This window comes from Megalops cyprinoides, chromosome 9 (genome assembly GCF_013368585.1).
Source record: "Megalops cyprinoides isolate fMegCyp1 chromosome 9, fMegCyp1.pri, whole genome shotgun sequence".
Lineage (NCBI taxonomy): Eukaryota > Metazoa > Chordata > Actinopteri > Elopiformes > Megalopidae > Megalops > Megalops cyprinoides.
Genome location: NC_050591.1, coordinates 16,361,500 through 16,379,800, shown reverse-complemented (window position 1 = coordinate 16,379,800; position 18,301 = coordinate 16,361,500). Strand labels below are relative to the sequence as shown.

The following is an 18,301-nucleotide window of genomic DNA, read 5'->3' as shown; positions in this document are numbered from 1 at the left end:
TTTTAAGGATTGCCTATTGTCCATTCTAAAATGAGTAAATCCCAAATCTTAAAGGCTTAGCTGAGAATGTGGGGAATTCAATGTGAGGGAAGAAGGTGAGGTTGTTGTTGGAGTGGACAGGCACTATCAGAATACATTGGAAAAAGTTTAGATAAAGGCATCGAGACCTTAGCGTGATTTATAGAGGTGAGCAGGTGCCCCTTTGTGTCGGCCAGGTGGAGGGTGACCTTGGGAGTGCGACAAGTACAGGAGATCAGTCTGTGCGCCTGGTGAATAATGACACCGTGGGCTAAGCAAATATCCAGTCGGCATTATTCGGGGTCCAAGTGCATCAGTATCGCTTCATCTGTGCCCACGGTCGGCCCTCGGCGCCGCTCGGCCCGGAACACGTGTCACCCGTGTTCGCTGTCATGTTGCTGTCTGAAGCAAAGATGCGGAGAAGGAGAGCGAGACAGAAGTTTGCAAAGATCTTCAAGGTTCAAAGGAGGGAGATAGAGAGAGGGAGAGAGAGCACGGGCATGCTCCATTACACCTCTGTCTGATTTATTCACTTTGCGGGAGGAGCGGGAGAGAAATGGCAGCGAAAGTGATGGACACCCGTGAAACGCACACTGTTGGTTCAGGTTACGTGATCATGATGTAGCTGTAATTGCCTTTTGGTCCCCGTGACGGCTAACTGTCCCAGATGTGTTTACATTTCCTCGAGATAATTTATTCATCACGACTTCCGTGTTGACCTTATCTGTCAAAGTTTAATTTCTTACAGATCTCTTTTTAATTAGACGCGTTTCTCTTTCCTTTCCTCCAAGCGCTTGTCTCTGTCATCCGTTAAGCCGCGAGGTTCAAGGCAAAGATAACTGGTACCATGTCATCTGGTCAGAGATTAATAACATGTTGCATCATCCTGACCATGCTCGAAATGATCTGCCAAGTTAAATCTGCAGCTCCTGGTTTAATTACTGTTGAAACAGGAGGGAAAATTTCATTGCAAGCAGGCAGCTGAAAGGTCAAGCCCATATCAGTGACTGCTCAACTTGTTCCACTTCCTGGACAGGATGAGCATTAGGTGGTAGTCTCAGAATAACTCTATCTCCTTGCTGAACAACCTAATTGACTTTCAGAAAAATAATATTTTTTCTTTGCAAGGTATGCAGGTCTCTTTGATCTGTTGCTCCTTCAAATTATCTCTCTCTTGTTCTCTTTGTCTGTCTTCCTCTTTCACTTGCTCTCTCTCTCTCTCTCTCTTTCTCTCTCTCTCTCTCTCTCTCTCTGTTCTATGTTTCTCTGTGGTCCACATATTGATTAAAAACTAGCCAGTATCTTCAGATTCACAGTCATGTATTGTGATGGAGAGCTTTCCCATTATACTCTCAGTCCAGCTGATAAGTATCCTGTTCAATAAAATTGCATTAGGGAAAATGAGAAAGTGAGGTGATCAGCAGCAGGAGGTTCACCCAGGTAGGGCTGAAGGACTGAGTGGAGGGACCAAGACATCAGGTATGCACTTACAGACAGCCAGGTGTACAGCAGTACCTCTGACAGTACCTCTGAGAGACAGCCAGAGCAAACGGATGAATATTTACACTATACTGTATAAAGATAAAGATTTTATATTAAGTACATGTTCAGGTATTTCTTACCAGCTACTGTCAGTATAAGCAGAAAACTCTGTGATCAAGGATCAGAGATGGCTTCCACCCGATTCAGTGGTCAATGCCCTGACAATTTCCCTGACAATTATAGCTGCCCAATCAACACCTCAGCAGGGTACATCAGGAGTTGAGGCCCTGGGCAGTGTCCTCTAACACAGATATGTTCTGACTGCATGTGTGCAAGTGTGCTTCATTAATAATGTGCTACAGTATACACGTCAAAAGAGAGAGAGAGAAACAAAGTCTGCACAACACGTATCATTTAGCATTTAGAGCAGTGCTTGTTTGGTTCATGTGGTTAAAAGTGAGGGAAAGGGCTTAGTAACAGATGAACTTAGTGTATTAAATACAGAGTACAAATGGGATTGTGTCTAAATGTAATGTAATGTAAATATTTCTTTTTTATTTTATGGTGTTTTTACTCTACATTAATAATACATGTGTGTTATGGTAGACATTTAGTGGCATGGGGTTTTGTTTTGACCTGCAGAAAAAGAAGAACTCATGTCTTCATTCATACTTAATGTTAAGCAGTATTTTACAAATTAAATATGCTTATGGTAATTGCCAATGTGCCTGTGCAAAACGTGCAGTCACAGACCTGTTGCTAAGAGACTAGTATAGAGCAAGGAAGGAACTACAAATATTTGGGTAGAATTTGTAGATGTCACTGAAATGTGTAATATATAATACATCAGTTAAATAAAGTCCCAACACTGTTTAATATTCAATTATATACTGTAAACGTATGACTAATACATGCAGTCACAAGACATGCAGCTGAAGCTCTGTTTGATGAGTGATGTTGTAAGATGTTTAATGTCTACAACAGTGTAATATTAATTAGGAAGGATGTTGCTCATGTGAAGACTACACATTGGCTTGGAAAGGGAAAGTCATTCATGTAGATGACAACCTCTTTTTTCCCCAGAGATGATAGTGTGTTAAGCATTCTTCCCAGTCCAGCACTTTAAAAATCCCTTTATTTGGGGGAGACCTAGATTGTCTTTCTTCTTAACAGACAGCAAGCAGAGCTCAAAAACACGGAGAACGCAGCCAAAAGGGGAGAGTGGCAGAACGAACAGTGTAAAAACAGCCTGGAAAGGTCAGACAGACAACCGATGAACACTTTGTCCAATCCCTGTTTCTGACACTGCTGATGCAGAAGGCAGCCCGAGGGCGAATTTTTCTCTCTTCTTACCCAATCAATCACTTGGCAGTTCACAGTAGTGCTGCTCTCTTTACATCCCTGCAGGAGCGGGCAGCCAATGCCTGTCACCTACGATCGGGGGGGTCCACCCCTGTGCTCGAGCGCATGATCCGCGCTTTTGTTCCCGGCCACGTGACTGCTGCCATCCAGCGTCGCCCATCTCTGGCTGAGTGTGACTGTCTGAGCCTGCCAGAGCCCTGCTGTGGTCCCGCGCTGTTATTATCTATCAGAGAGCAGCACTGGAAAGGTCACGGTATTTGAATCTCCGCTTGGCCAAAAAAAGGAAGGATAATAAGGTTAAATGAAATAACCGGGAGAAAAAAAAAGAATAGCAAAATTGATTTTCAGAATGTCCACAGATCTAGAAAGCGACAGCCTGGTTAGATGTTGTCCCCCCCACTTTGGAATCTGTGTTTGGCAAGGTAGCAGCAAATTGACTTCCCGCCATTTACAAGTAGGGGTTAGTGAATGCCATTTCACTTTAGGTAACTGAAGGAGATGTTTGCCTTTTAAATTGAGGTCACACAACATGAAGTTCCTCTCCCCTGGGTTTTCCAAATGTGACCCTTCTCTGCACTGACCGGTTGATTTTGAGATTTCTGCCTCTAGCTTCAGCGAACCTCATCATAGTGCTCACAGACAAGCATCAGCCATTTCAGATGAACCCCACAGAATTCCTCTTTTGTGGCTTGGAAAATGTTTTGTTCAGAGGAGTAACCCTACTGCTTTGACTGACATTGTCTTAAGGCAGGATTCAAGCAGAACTCTAACATCAGTACTGGTATGTGTTTTGCGACGAACCACCACCAATAGTAGGATGACAGGATTGTTAATCTAATGATGTTTTTATTTATATCATACATGTTAAAACTATTAAACAACTATTGTTGTTATGCAAAAATGTTAAACGTATTTATTTTTGTACTCAATTATTACCAAAGCATCCAAAGGTTGCTGTTGTTCAATGATCACTTTTATCACATACAATTCTGCCTGAAAAATGTGGCATTACTTATATTGTGGTAATTGTTTTAATTGAAGGCCAGTGTTTACAAAAAGAAAGGGGTGTCCTGGCCTTATTCAATTTATAATCATAAACCTTTGATATTTGAAACTCACAGTCTCAAATATTAAAGAGCAAATAGAGCTAACAGTGTTTTCAAATGACACTATGGATTTCAAGTAATGGAGACACAGTTTGGCAATTACCTTACATTATTTTTAGTGGACATACAGTGTAACTTGCTTTTAGTAGTTGAGTCATTCTTCAGGATTTTTACAATCCCAGGGAAAAACAAAAAGGTCTGAAACATCATTACCCATAATTATAGATGCAATGCATAGTGGGGAAATGGTGAATAGAAAGTTGCAGAGCAGCCTTTATCTGCCACTGACTCGCAGAATGTAGATGCTGAGGAATCCAAGGCCTGGGAAGCATTTTCCTTTGAAAGAGAAGAACAGTAGCACAGGGCAGCCGTTTATCTGGCAAGTCACTGGACTGAATGCAGTAGTTAAACTGAGTGCAATCTGAGTTTTTTCCCTGCCACCACAGAGGTGGTTATAGTCTCCTGTTCATTCCTCTCTTGGTCCCGGTCAGGACCTTGTGTTAACAGCATCAATTTCTTCTGATGATGGGCAGTGAGAGGCGTGGCAGCTCACCAGGATGGCAAGGGCCTTCTTTTCCCCTCTGTGGTTCCACTCCTCCCATGAAGATGTCTGCCTTATTTTTCCTCTCATGTTGTGTTACTTCATGTCAGCTATATCACTGATGCTTGCAGCAGTTAACAACCCCACTCTGGCATTCCTGTGACCTTGAACTGTGACCCGTCATTTGTAGGCTATTTGCAACAAGAACACAGACTGCACACTCCATTTTCACATTGAAAATCCCAGACCTTCCATATAAATCACAGGGCAAATGTTTTTTTTTTTCTTTATTAATACAATAAGAAATAAAATATGCATTTGTGCAAAGCCACTGCTTTGTGACTACAGATTTTCTGCTTTTGAGTAGGTGTTTAACGACCAAAACAAATCCATAAATTGCATGGTTTAAAGATCATTTTATTCTTAGATTTACTCATCCATACACTATGAATGCACAGAATAACATTTTCACACTATCATGTAGTGCTGACATCAGGTAAACAACTTGGATTAAACACATTTCATTATTTGATCCTTGTAAAGCATTATTTTACAATACATATTTGCTTATAAACTTAAATAACGTTACTCGTGACGACTTGACCACTAGAAATTTGGACTTGATCGTAAAAATTAATGAAAATGATTTTGACTGATTTTCAGTTGTGTCCTCCCGATCAACTAGTTATCAGCGCCAGTGACGTGGACACGAATGTCAATACAGAGAGTAATCACATTCTAATTTGCATATCATACTGTCGATAACGGAGCGTCTGCAGGACCTGCAAGACAAAAAGTAAGACAATTTTGGGGCAACTTCAGATTTTTTTCCCCACCTATCCCGCATGCATCTGGGGTGGTCAGTCAGTTTGGCTAGAACTAACTAGAACTTACACAAATTAGCCAAGCCAGCTGTAACGTTAGAGAAGAGAAACCCACAATCTTGCCTATCCAGGTCATCCTTGGTTGATTACCTTGCGTATGTTGCCAACGTTAAATTGACAAGCTCAGCAGCAAGTGTTTCAATAGTACCTTGACAGCCGTATTTGTGTGTTTGTTTTACTGGTTTTCTGTGTATGCTTTTATTCAGCATAGCTAGCCTTGTATTTGGCTTTCTAGCTACCGTTTCAGGTTAAGCGGTGCAAACGTGCAATGTTATCACCAATAAACCTGCGCCAGGTACCCAATCATATGAAGCTAGCTAGTTAAGTTGCCCAGAGCAAAATGCCATCTTACGATAGCGAATTTTATGATAATGGTAACGAGGGAATTGTAAGGATTTTAAGGATGTATTACAGTATGGCGACATCGTTGTCACAGTCGCAAATCAGTTAGCATTTATGTGGAAACGGAATTATAAGGGTGACTTGTGTTAATGGTTGCTATGTGAGATAACACTAACTAGCTGGCTAGTGTAAGTGAGTATAATTTGAGTAGAATTAGAGAGTCATAGCTTCATTTCATACAAACCCAGGGTAGTAGGCTACAAGTACAGGTGCATACTAATAGGTTATAAGGCAACATTGCTGTTGGTTAGGAATTAGGAGAATCGATAAGCCTGAACAAACGTGCTTAACCTTAACCTAGTCATTGAATTCATGTAGGCCTACTGGACCTTAGGCTCAATAGCATTGCCATAGCCATTATGTGCAACATAACCCCAAATCTTACCCGTTGCTCAGAAGAGAATTGGAATTAGTTGTATCAAAAATTCACATATTCCGCTGAAATAATAAATAAAGACTAAATGTATTTGAGAAGTTTTTTTTTTCTGTGTCATCAGCCAATGACGACCAAGAGCTGACAGTAGCAGAACTAGTTGCCTTCATTCTGCCACTGATAGGAGTGGGTATGTTGTTTGTCTCACTGCTCTCAGGCACGCTCAGGCATATTAGTTGGGCTGGTGATGTCAGTGGAGTCACATCTATCCTCCAATGAGCACCCACTCCACTCTAGTGCACTGAGTAACTTGTAGTGCAAAATAATAGTCATTAGCTGTGTGCAAGCGGATCAGCTGCATTGGATTGCGTTTGTCCTGGCTCAGCATGCCTGTGCAAGTGCAGAGGTTGTCGCAGTGAGACAAGCCTAGCATACAGCTGCCGATTTCAAAGAACAGAGCTGCAAAAGGAAAGGACAGCATGAAAAGGAACTGCCAAACAAGGCCACTCTTTTCAGTAAGTGAGCTGTCCTTGTTTAAGCCTATGGTCACAACGGATCAGAATTCAGACAGGTTACAGGAGACCTTGCTGAGAGGTGGGAAAATCTGTAGGGACAAAGTACAAGCAACAAAGTACACATGTACCTTTGTTGGGATTTGCATGGGTCTGTTGAATACATAAAAGAAAAACAACATGTATTACATCCATAAGGTTAGCACAGAAGGGTTTGACCTAGCTAATTGTCTCTGCCATTTATGAACTGTTGTAGTGAAGATTACACTTTTGGCTGCTCAATTGAGGTCATTGATCAACTCGTTTTCTACTTTGTACCTGCAAAGCACATTTGAAACAAGAAGGGGAAAAAAATCTGCAAAATGAATATGTTTCTCAGAGAATGAGATAACAGAGCGCACCTCCCCGGAGCTCAGAGAGCAGCATGTACTCATTGGACTAATGCTTATTGATTGCCTCACTTCTTTATTTATTTCACAGAGGAGAAAACCTCTCAAACTAAGTACCTTAGCTGGAAATGATCGACTGACAATCCTCCCTCCCCTCCCCTTCCTACTTCCCCTCCTCTCTTCCTCTCTTTCTCCCTTACAGTGAACAAACACAAGCCCTGGATTGAGACGTCATATCACGGAGTAATAACAGAGAACACAGACACCGTCCTGTTAGATCCTCCACTGGTGGCCCTTGACAAGGATGCGCCCGTGCCCTATGCAGGTAAGGTCCCGGGGGAATGCCATTGGACAGGTGTGGGGAGGGGAGAGGACAGGAAGTGGAGAGTTACGGAATCTCTCATGCAGGGACAACAACTGTCTGGGTTGTATACATGGGATAGAGCCAGTCATAGAACCAAGTGCCATGACTGGCTCCCTCTCTCTTGGCTGTGAAGAAAAGTGCTGATTTGGTTTTGCGTGGTTTTGTGTGTGTCTCTGGATTGTGTAAAATACCACAGCTAGTGTGACGGCACCGGCCAGCTGCTTTGTCCTGGACTGGCTTGCTAGTTGCCACTGTGCCCTTCAAACAAAGTTGGTTGGCGGGTGTTTGGTTTCCTCTCTCACAGAGACCGGAAGGCATGTCAGTGTAGTTGCCTGGGGCTGTGTTTCTGTCATTACAGATCAAGAGGGAAAACAAAGCTATGGCAAAATGACAGAAAAACCAGACAGAAAGCCAGCCAGTAGGCAGGCAGATATTTTGCCACACAGCATATGTCCTGGGGGCATCTGGAAACTCACCTCCCCGTCCCTGTGGCTGATTGGCCTCGAAAGACAGCCAGATCATCCCCTGTCACTGGAATGGCTGTGATTATGGGGTGGGCAGTGTGGGGGGGGGGGGCAGCTTCACCATAAAATGAGGTATTCTGTCATGATTGGTGAGCTTTATATATGGCAATCCTCCACACAGCAGCATGGATTTTGGTACAGATAATTCAATGAGAAGGGAAGGTGGGTGACAGGCGTTCTGTAATTAGCTGAAGTGATTCTTATTCAAAAGCTTTTCAGCCAAACGAGGAAGGTTTGTGCAGGTAGCATTTACACCTCATTAATTAAAATGGCTGGAATTAATCTCCACTCTGACAGCTATGAAATACTAATGCTTCCTTGCTGTCTTGTTTTTAACAGCCTATTGTCCCATGTGTCTTGTCATAGCGCATATCATTGTTGTTGAAGCTCTGAAAATAGAAAAAGTTTGTTTAAAAACACATTCACCCCTACCAATGCACTGTTCAAAGAACCAGTATGAAAAAGAGAGAAATGAAAGTACATAGACTAACACATGGCATCTTGTGTGTGTGTGTGTGTGTGTGTATAATGCCTTTAATATTTATTTCTGCTTCTGATAACATAGGAAAAACCATGATGTAATAGTATCACAGAAAAAACTACCATTTCATCTGCTTAAAATGTTACACTTTGGTCTTAGAAGCGCAAAGGCAAAACTAAGTCATGTTCATAAATAAATATATATCTTCAACAGTTGCCTTTGGATTTGCTCCTGCCTCATATGAGCCACATATCTCACAGTTTGTGGTTGCAATATACTCATGTTCTCTTCCTGACAGGGTTGCCACTGTATTTCTTAATAATGGACAACTACAGTGGAAAATGACGGTGAAATATTTGTGACTTTTATAAAGATTTCCCAGCTTGTGGAGGTCAGTGACAATCTGCCTGAAGTTACTGGAGACCTGTCTGACCTTGGCCATGATGATGACTCAGATGAGGGTCTCAACAGACATGTCATTCACTGCAGCTTCAGTGCTGCCTCTGATTTGCAGGGCAGCTCATTCCACAGGCGTGTGTCCTTCTTCACTCATGCCTACAGTGTCCAATGGACAGGACTCATCTAGGAGCGCACTCGGAGCGCACTGGCAGCCAGGCCATTTCATATCACACAAAAATGGGTTTGTACATATGGCTGCGTTAACAGTACAGTTTTGTCCATACAGAACAAAGTTTTAATGCACTTCTCCAAGAAATTTTGCATTGTATGGAAACAGCACACATGCTTTAGTCACACATGCTCTGTTTTAGGGTACCAGGGTCTATTTGTAGCATAAGCAAAAGGATATCTACAATCTAATAGGAAGGAATGTGTCAAATTGCAGTGCACCTCTTTGACAAGGGGCACATCTCATCCCATTAGAATTTCACATGAGGGAAAGCGATACCATCAGTAATGTGGTGTACCTTCAGCTAACTATGCAAAGTACCTGAAGAGAGTAGAACAGACAGCCAGGAAGGCGATACTTCACACCCTGTTATTTTTGTAAGTGGTGATATGTCTTTTGCAAATGGGGCTGCTAAATGGCACATAGAGCTGCTATGGAGATGAAGCACAGGGGCCTGCAGTAAAAATAACACTGCTTCTCTCTGCTCCTTTCAAGACAGTCTGAAAAACCTCTGTTATTCACTGGAAGCTCTGGGATCAATCCTGTTTCTGTTTCACGTACAAAAAGAGATGGGTGTCCCCTTGGCACCACGTTAATTGCTGTGGGAATGTGGCCTAGTATTGTTAAGTGCCTGCTGTAGTTGCCCGCTTTGATGTGAAACAACAATGAACCCAACGTGTACGTGACATGCTGGAGAAGAACACAAAGGATGGCTTGTCGTTTCGGGGAAGGCGATATCTCCGTGGAGAACGGAGACTAGGTCTGCTTGTATGCACCGGAGTCTTTCTCAGTCAAATTACTGTTCAGGATGACTCTGCCTGAACCACAAGAAACAGAGGCTTCATTTGTTCCTTTTTAATCTGGGCTGCAGTTATGGTTGCATTTCTGACATTAATCCTCGCTCCCACCCGGGATGATGTACAGCACTGTGGTGTTCCTGCAACACTTTGCTTTTCCTGCTGTTGGTTTTACAATCAAAAGAGGCCAGGAATTCATTTAGAAAATCTGTAGTTTGCTTTGTGCCCTGGGAATATAGCCAAGTAGTGGAGACCAACGGAAAGTTGCAACCAGAATAAAAACAATATTACTGCTCATTCATGTGGATTTAAAGTACCATACATTGTGCCTTGGCTTTCCGCCGGTGCAGATTATATACGCTCTGAGGATATTTCCACACCTTGTGGTTCCACGGCTGTAAACGGAATGCAGAAGGAGCAGTTTGATTTAGACTATTTAACTCTGCATCCTTCTGGGCGAAGATTAAAAGTGGGGGAATTAATAAATGCATGGCAGTGAATATTTCAGGTGTGGGATGAGTAGAACCTTCAGAAATAAAAAGTACATTGGGAATTAACTTCAGCAACCTACCTGTTCTTACAAAATAACCCCAAATGCAGTTACTGTAAAGCATAGTGTGTTTATACATATATATATATATAAAACACATTATGTTTTACAGTAGTATATATATATATATATTGTGTGTGTGTGTGTGTATATCTTAATTGCAAATAAATATTTGCAGTTTCACTCATTTACACATATTTTAACCATTCATTTTCCTTTTTGGTAATGCAGCTGAAGTTTCATCGATAGTTCATGTTGAATTGGACACAGGATGTTCTGTTCTTTCAGGTGTATTAAATGTCAGTCATTTTCAACAGTCTGTTGGGTTATAAATTGTTGTATTCTGACATTTTTCCGTGTAGGTATTTGCATAATTTCTATTCATAACAGGTAACATTTCTTGAGTTCACATTTTAGTATAGTGCATTATTTCACTCTTATTTTCCATGCCACTGTCATGTTTCTTTCTTTTTAAGGTAGCGCCTTGCATGCCCTTGATAAAGGTCTTATTAAAATCCTTAAGCTTTGCAGTTTATATTCACACTGAGGACACAGTTCACATTGAATGCATATTGAACATATTTCCTGTCTGAACTTTTGTTTATGAGCCAAATACCAATTTAAATCGGATTTATTTCATCTAACATTCCACTGTAGGAGCAAAAATGTAATTTTCCACCTGAGAGTACCATTTTGGATGCATTAAAGAAAAAAATAAATAACTGCCTACTCAAAATGAGGTTGTGGCGATGCTTATAGCTAGCAAGCCATTTACCGTACACTGATGTACATATTTCTCATACACTAGCATGCATGGAAAGTTATAGTAAGTTTCTTATTTCCCTATGCTGTATTTACTTGTATCTGTTATGCTGCATCCAGCTAGGGAAGCAACCGAAGGCACATGCTCTGGTCACTGTAGTGAGCATGTGCTTTCTGTTAATATCGATAAAGTGCTTCTGTTGCGTCAGCTAGATTCATTGGCAGAAGCATATGAAACGAAAACTCCACCGTGTTGCATTTACAGGGAGCCAGAGTCAGATTTGAATTGCATCATTTCCTTCAATCTATTTCCTTCGTCCCAGATGGTCTTCATAAGAACCCCACCCCCCATCCTCCACTCCAGTTGCTGGTGTGTGCAGGTGGAAAATATGGATGATTCGGCTGTCAAACACGGGAGTGGAGCCGTTGTGATCTTTAATGAAGAATGCTAATATTCACAATTGAACCGTTTTGAAAACGGGGGGTCAGCCCAGCTGCCGGTTCTGCACATATTACTTCCCATTCGCGTGAGCACATGTGATCAAAAGGAGAGAACAGACACTATGCAGCTACACTTTACAAGCCATGCACATGTGTTTCATTACCGCTGAGACTCCCAGGGGCTGGGATGAATTCCACTGCAGCTCTTCACTGAATCTTTTGCTGTTTATTGATGCTCGAGTGGAGGACATTCGTTTAGTAACACAAAAAAATGTTATGCAAAGGAGAAGAATGGCAAGCTAAATCGGACTCATCTCCTGCATTCAGCCTGACCACAGCTCACAGGGTATTTAATGAACAACGAAAAAGAAACATAAGCAACGGTTAACATTCAACATTTGTGTATTATTCTTTTTTGTAAAATTATGGAAAAAGCGCATTTCTCTTGGGTCAATTAGATGTTCTTTTGCCACAATCCTTAAATCAACTATAGATGATATAAAATTTGTACAGTTGTCTGATGATTATGTGGCTTTCAGTCCACGTCTTTTTTATTCTTTTGGCCTTTTCTGTTTGTCTGCCTGATGAGGCCCATGATGATATTCATTCCTGTATTACAAACATGCCTTCATTCCTCACATCTCTCTCTCAATAGGCTGCACTCTAAGCAGCCTCTCTGACAATATTTCATCAGATTTTTATTGGTGAATAGTGAGAATAGATATTTGCCCCCAGACAGTATTTCTTAGTTTACTCTCATGATGGGAGTGACGCTCAAAATTACATGATTATACCTCTCAGTGATAATCAGTGTGAATTGTGGAAGGAAATGTGTGAATTATTGAAGTCGACTAAAGCACCAAACTCATCATTTATTATTTCCCCTTGACTGCACGCTGGCCAGCATTATTTCTTCATTTATTTTGTTGCAGAGTAGAATGAAAAAGCATATGAATGTTTACTTGCCATTGTTTGGCAGATGATGATGTTTGGGCAAACATTTCAGTAATAATGACAAAAAAAACCCTGTATATTTAGTTTTCAACCTGGGATATTTTTTTTGGAAAGGTAGCACTTCGGTTCAGTTCCTGACCTTCCCAGAGCACTCTGTCCTAATTCCGTCCTGTAATCGCTGATGTGGACTATACTCTCTTATTAATCATGTTATGCCTCTGTTAAAACCATTGGCCTGTCAAAAGGATGTTCTTCTAGTTCTGTCTCAGCACAGAATGATAGTGACATCAATCAGAACTGCTTGCTCTCTCTTCCTTGGTAAAACAAAATGTATGTCCTTTTCGTGGAGAATTCGCTGGTGATAGCCTCAACGAAAGAAGGAATTTGCAAACAGGCAATAGGGAAAAAAAAACACTGTATGCATTTTATGCATTTTTATGCATATTCAAGTAGCAGAGTCACGTGCTCTGATGTTAGGAGCGCTGCTCTTCTCTTTTTCTGAGTGCCCCCTCTGTGTGCTCAGACTGATGTAAGCAGGTGATCCTAAACACGCTGAACCACCTGAGACCTGTTTACATGTAACAGCAGATAGCACAAGTGGAGGACAGTTAATTGCAGGTGGGAATTTTCACCTGAAACCTGAGCTGGCGCAGCGCTTTCAGCGCGTATCTCAGCAGAGTGTTTATTATACGCAGTCATATATTGTGCAGCACTCAGTCATCTTTGCCTCAGTATGGCTGCTCCCCATTCATGTTTCTTGATTTCGCTGTACAGTCAGGAGTCCTGGCTCCAGCTCTGGAGGGTAAATGAAGGCGAAGGAGGCGTGTTTTGGCAGAGACAGCCGTGCTGAACAGCATCAGCGCTGCTCTTTGGCTCGCTTTCAGTAGCTACACGAGCTTAATGTCATTATGTGGCCCGGCCACTCTAGGCCCGACAGCAATCGCTCAGGCCAGATGTCCCTCATGTACACTCATATGATTACTCCTTTTAATGGCCCTGAAAACATCCAGCCTCACCAGGGTTTCCGACGGCAATGCAATTTCACCCTTGTAATCCACAGAATCAATATGAAACAGATCAGCTGAAGGCTCTAGACCCATACATCTCCGCGGCAGTATTCAAAGAAAGTGTCCTCTTATTCGATTGTGGCCTTAAAGGGGAAGAGGTGCCATTTCTGATGTGCTTGGGACATCTGAGAGAGCAGAGGCATAAATGTGCACGGGGACACTGGTAAAGTGCTTAGGACAGTTAAAGGTCAATGTAGATGCAATTTTCATTTCAGGCGTTGTTTGGTGATGACAGCGGAGTTGAATGAGTGATCACTCTGACTCATTTGCCCTCAGAGAGCATGGCTCTACAAAGTTTTTTGATCATTCGGTCACTTGGAAATCCTTCTATTCCTCTGTTAAACCACTGGGTGTGAGGTATAAAGATTATTCTTAGCCTCACACTTTGTCAGACTCACTGATGAGTTTAAAAATCACTCCAAGGCTCACACTTTCTCAGACTCACTGGTGAGAGTAGAAAACTCCCAGCCTAACAGCTTCTCAGTCTCATACTTCTGTCCTCTGTCCTCTGACTGTGTCTCTGTCATTCTGCATCACCATCAACATTCACAGACACCCAGAAAATAACGTGAGAGACCGCACTGTGCCATGCTTGCAGGCTAGCATCAGCTCACAGAAGGCCTTTTGTCACTCAGCAGAGAAGTCTGGTTCAATGTTGTGACATTTGTGACATTTGAGCATTTGTTTTGCAGACACTGTGACACCTTTTCAATCACTAATCCTTACTTTTTTTTGCCCATGCCAGTGCTGCTTCCACATACTAGTCCTTTGGGAAGTTTCTACTGGTCAGTTTTGCTGCATGAGTACCACCGTTTCTTGTTACTATTTCCTACTTGCTTGCTGAGATGTCCCTTACCCTACTGTTAAATTATTCTTCATTTGTACAAGTCTTAATATCATGAAGAAACTCAAGAAACTCATCAAGAAACCCTAGTTCAGCACTATTTAGCAACACGAAACACGACCAGGGTTCTCAATTAAAGAATTGGACACGTTGAAAACGTACTTATTGCAGGTGGATTATCATGTAGCTTAAATGGATTTCTGCATGTGGTACAGCATTCTCTTACTTAAAAGGGATAGAAGATCAAATAATTGTGAATAGGTTTGGTTCAGATGGACTCCACAGTGACTCCGATACTGCCTCGAGTTGAGGCCATGATCAGCCCCCATAATTGAAATGTCTTGCTAGTAATTGTGCTATCAATCTCATCATGGTACTATTGCCAAATCTCAGCAGAAATTGGGGTGGCAGTGTGGCATAGTGGTAAGGGGCAGGTCTTGTAAGCCCAGTTGTTTTGTTTCTCAGATGGGTCACTGCTGTTGTTCCCTTGTTTCAGTAAATATACAGCTGTAGAAATGGATAACATGTAAATGCAAGGTGTTTAAGTCAGTCCGAATAAATAAATGTGGTGCCGCTATGTATGCATGTTTTTTGGCATTATTTGTGAAATAAGTTAATAAGACAAAACTCCAGTGTGGCTAAATATAAAGCCAAAGGAGAGGAGCTGCATCAGAAACAGGCTGAGGGATCCCAAACATGGTACAGAAAGCTCAAAAGCAGTAACAAACTGCACTTTTGACCCCAGGCGACAGCTGCAGCAGATTCAAAAGTTCAAAAGATAATGTGCCAGCTTCAGGATGACACGTTGAGTACGGAAAGTTCAAACTTGTACTCCGGAATTGATTCATTAAATGCTGAATTTACATCCCGCTGCTCATCACTCTGCAGTGTCTGTCTGAGTGAGAGAGGTACTAGGAATAAGAAGTAAGTTAGTTGATGATTCTCAAAGGTGTGATAGCCAATTAAAAGCTGCGTAATCAGACCAGCATGACATGAAATCATCACACCTACTAGCAGTGCATCAAAGAAGTTGTGAACTACAATTCTGTGACTTTCAGCGAACTGCTAATAATATTGTCTTTGAGAAAAAAAACAGTATTGAGACTGATTTGGCTGCTCCATTAGGATTTAATTCCCCTTGAAAAAGTTACATTCTGTAGGAAATTCTGTAGCAAATGAGTTCCTATAGGGACATTTTTTAAACAACTGATACGGTTTTGCCACATCCTGCCTTGATCACAAACCTGCACACAGGCAAACATGATCACCTCTTGTGCCCAAAGCCTTTGAATCTGAGATGATCTTTCTTATTCTGTGCAGCACCACACATTCCGTGCATGAGCAGATAGAAAGACAACGGCCGTAAGTGTCTCAGAATTTCCATAGGCTATGTCAAGCACTGACCTGAGACTTTTCATGCAGACTTCCATGCAGTTCTATCCACCCATCAGCCCAAAAAGGCTAGACATGTTTTTCTGGATGATTACTATCACAGAATTTCCTAGGATAAAAATATAATGTAGACGGCAGCTTACTTGATTATTCATCTTTGCCCCCTCAGGAGCATAGGGCATCAACCCAGACTTATATCAGACTGCTAATGTCTTCCCACTTGGTTTTCCTCCACAGCCTCTTGTTAAGTACAGGATGGTGTTGCACCACCATATTGTAGGAACATAGTGGATGCATCTGTTGATAAATACTCAAAAATACAGGAAGAAACATTTGAATTTTATTGCCCATGCTCCATGTGATGCTACACTAGACCATCTGGTCAAAAGTACCATTCCAGAATCACTACCCTTACCCTGTTGGGAAATCAAAATCCATTTCTTTTTTTTAATTAAGCCTGCATTCAGAAATTACAGTATAAATGTCAAGAAACAGCTTGGGGAAAAATATGTCACAAATACTGAAATAGGGAGAGTTAGGTTTCTCCAAAGAAAAAAACTTTGTAAATCTCACTGTTAACCCAATATTGAAAAATGGGAAGATTGTGTCATCTTCAAAGTGTACCCTTAAACTACCAATTCTAAACCACAGTATCCCAAGTGGCATGGCTTGTAACCTGAAAGAACTACAAAATAGGTGATAGCAATACAACACCATTTCATAGTATGTGAAAAGTCATTGGTGAGCCTCCCAGGCTTAGCACAGCAGGATTAATAAAGTCCACATTGATTGGGAAATCCTGGAGCTGACCTGCGCCAGTGACACCATGCTGCAATTAAATTGCACTCTCCGATCAACTGTGAAATTTCGAACTTCGCCAGGGTGGGGCTAGGAAAAACCGAAAAGAAATCAATAACATTCTCAGATTTTCATTTCTCTCCAAGCTACTAACATTTTCTTCCACATGAAAAAGCTCAATTGACTGTTTTATTGTGAAATTATTTATTCTTGGTGATGGTTACTAATGGTTATGGAGATAATAAATCTGCTGCGTGAATTGTGCCTACTTAGTTATAAATCACTCGACATTTGGAGGGGGTAATTTATATTTCTGCTAATTGGATCGTCTTCTTAATCATCCAGCTGTTTTTCTCAACGATCAGCGATGTGCTTGCAGGCATGGATTCTCATTAGCTGCACGCTTTGGGGAGACGGAGGACGCTGAAGTCCTGGAGGGGTACAGAGTGTTTATTTGCCCCTGTGCTGAATGCTTGGTGCAAGTCACTGGAAGACTGTGGGTTTAACAGGAAAGTCAGCGCAGCCTGCCAAATATTCAATTGCCCATTTCATTACAGACGCTGTCTCTGCGGGGAGTAGGACTCTGAAGTGAGTTGTTGGTTAAAATCGCAGCCAGAAATAAACTTGGTTGGTCAGGCAAAACAAAAGCGGATGTTTGTGTTGGAGGGTTACACGTGCACAGCATAATGTCTTCTCATTTCATACTGAGTACTGGAGTCATCTGAAATGCTCCCCATTGAGTTTGTGTGTGTGTGTGTGTGTGTGTGTGTGTGCGCACCCATGTCTATGAATGAGTGTATGTGTGCTGGGGGGTGTATAGAGTTGTGTCAGTCTGCTTTATGGGGTTGGCTCTGGGCCAGATGTTGCTGGGTTTTCAGGGCTGCTGCAGGCAAGCACCAGTTAATTGATTAGCATGAAGCTTAAATAATCACTTCAGGAAGAGAATACACCCCATTGTTTCTCCTCCACCTTACTAGGGAAAGTTTTTTTTTTCCCTCTTTTGAATAGCAGACTGTGTTAATGAACCCAGGAGAGCAGCAGAAAGTACACCCAGTACTCTAGAGGAAGCAGGGTGGTGATGAGAGAGGGAGTGACATACGACCGCTGTTTACCAACTCCCGATGATGGCACCGCCAGTGTTCAATCTCCCCACTTTCTGAAGACAGCATGTCATTCCAAGGGTGTCCCTGTGTATTCATGGTGTCTCTCTCTTCTCTGACACCCTGCAATTAAGATGTTCTCCAAAACATTTGTCTGTCCCGCGTTTCAGAAATGATAATCAGTACGTGTCTGAATTCGTTCGCTTTGTTTTTTGCGCGCAGGCGTTTGTTTTCCCGCGCACTCCATGCTTTGCCGGGTCTTCTTGCCCTCCGAAGTTCAGCCGCAGAAAGCCGTGCTGTGGATGCAGGTATTCTGCTGGGCGCACTGGAGAGACTCTTATTTGGGAATACTGCTGTGCCTCCACCCTCCCTGTCTGCTCCTCAGCATTTCAGAGCTCCCGAAGGGCTTCCCGTAGAGATGGGTGTTGCCCGGGACAGCGTTACCAGATAATGGCGGTCAAAATTTCAAAGCTGGATTCTGCAGCGCGCCGGCTTCCATTTTGAGAAACGGGCACCGTCAGGGTGACCGT

General features: G+C 42.2%; 1 protein-coding gene across 1 annotated transcript in view; it reads left to right on the top strand.

The window, feature by feature from the left end:
- LOC118783553 (calsyntenin-2-like) overlaps nt 1-18,301 on the top strand; it is a 201,853-nt gene that overhangs the window by 82,927 nt on the left and 100,625 nt on the right. Inside the window, exon 2 of the mRNA XM_036537479.1 lies at nt 7,272-7,394. Coding sequence (XP_036393372.1) covers nt 7,272-7,394 — 123 coding nt within the window. The remainder of the gene's footprint in view (nt 1-7,271; nt 7,395-18,301) is intronic.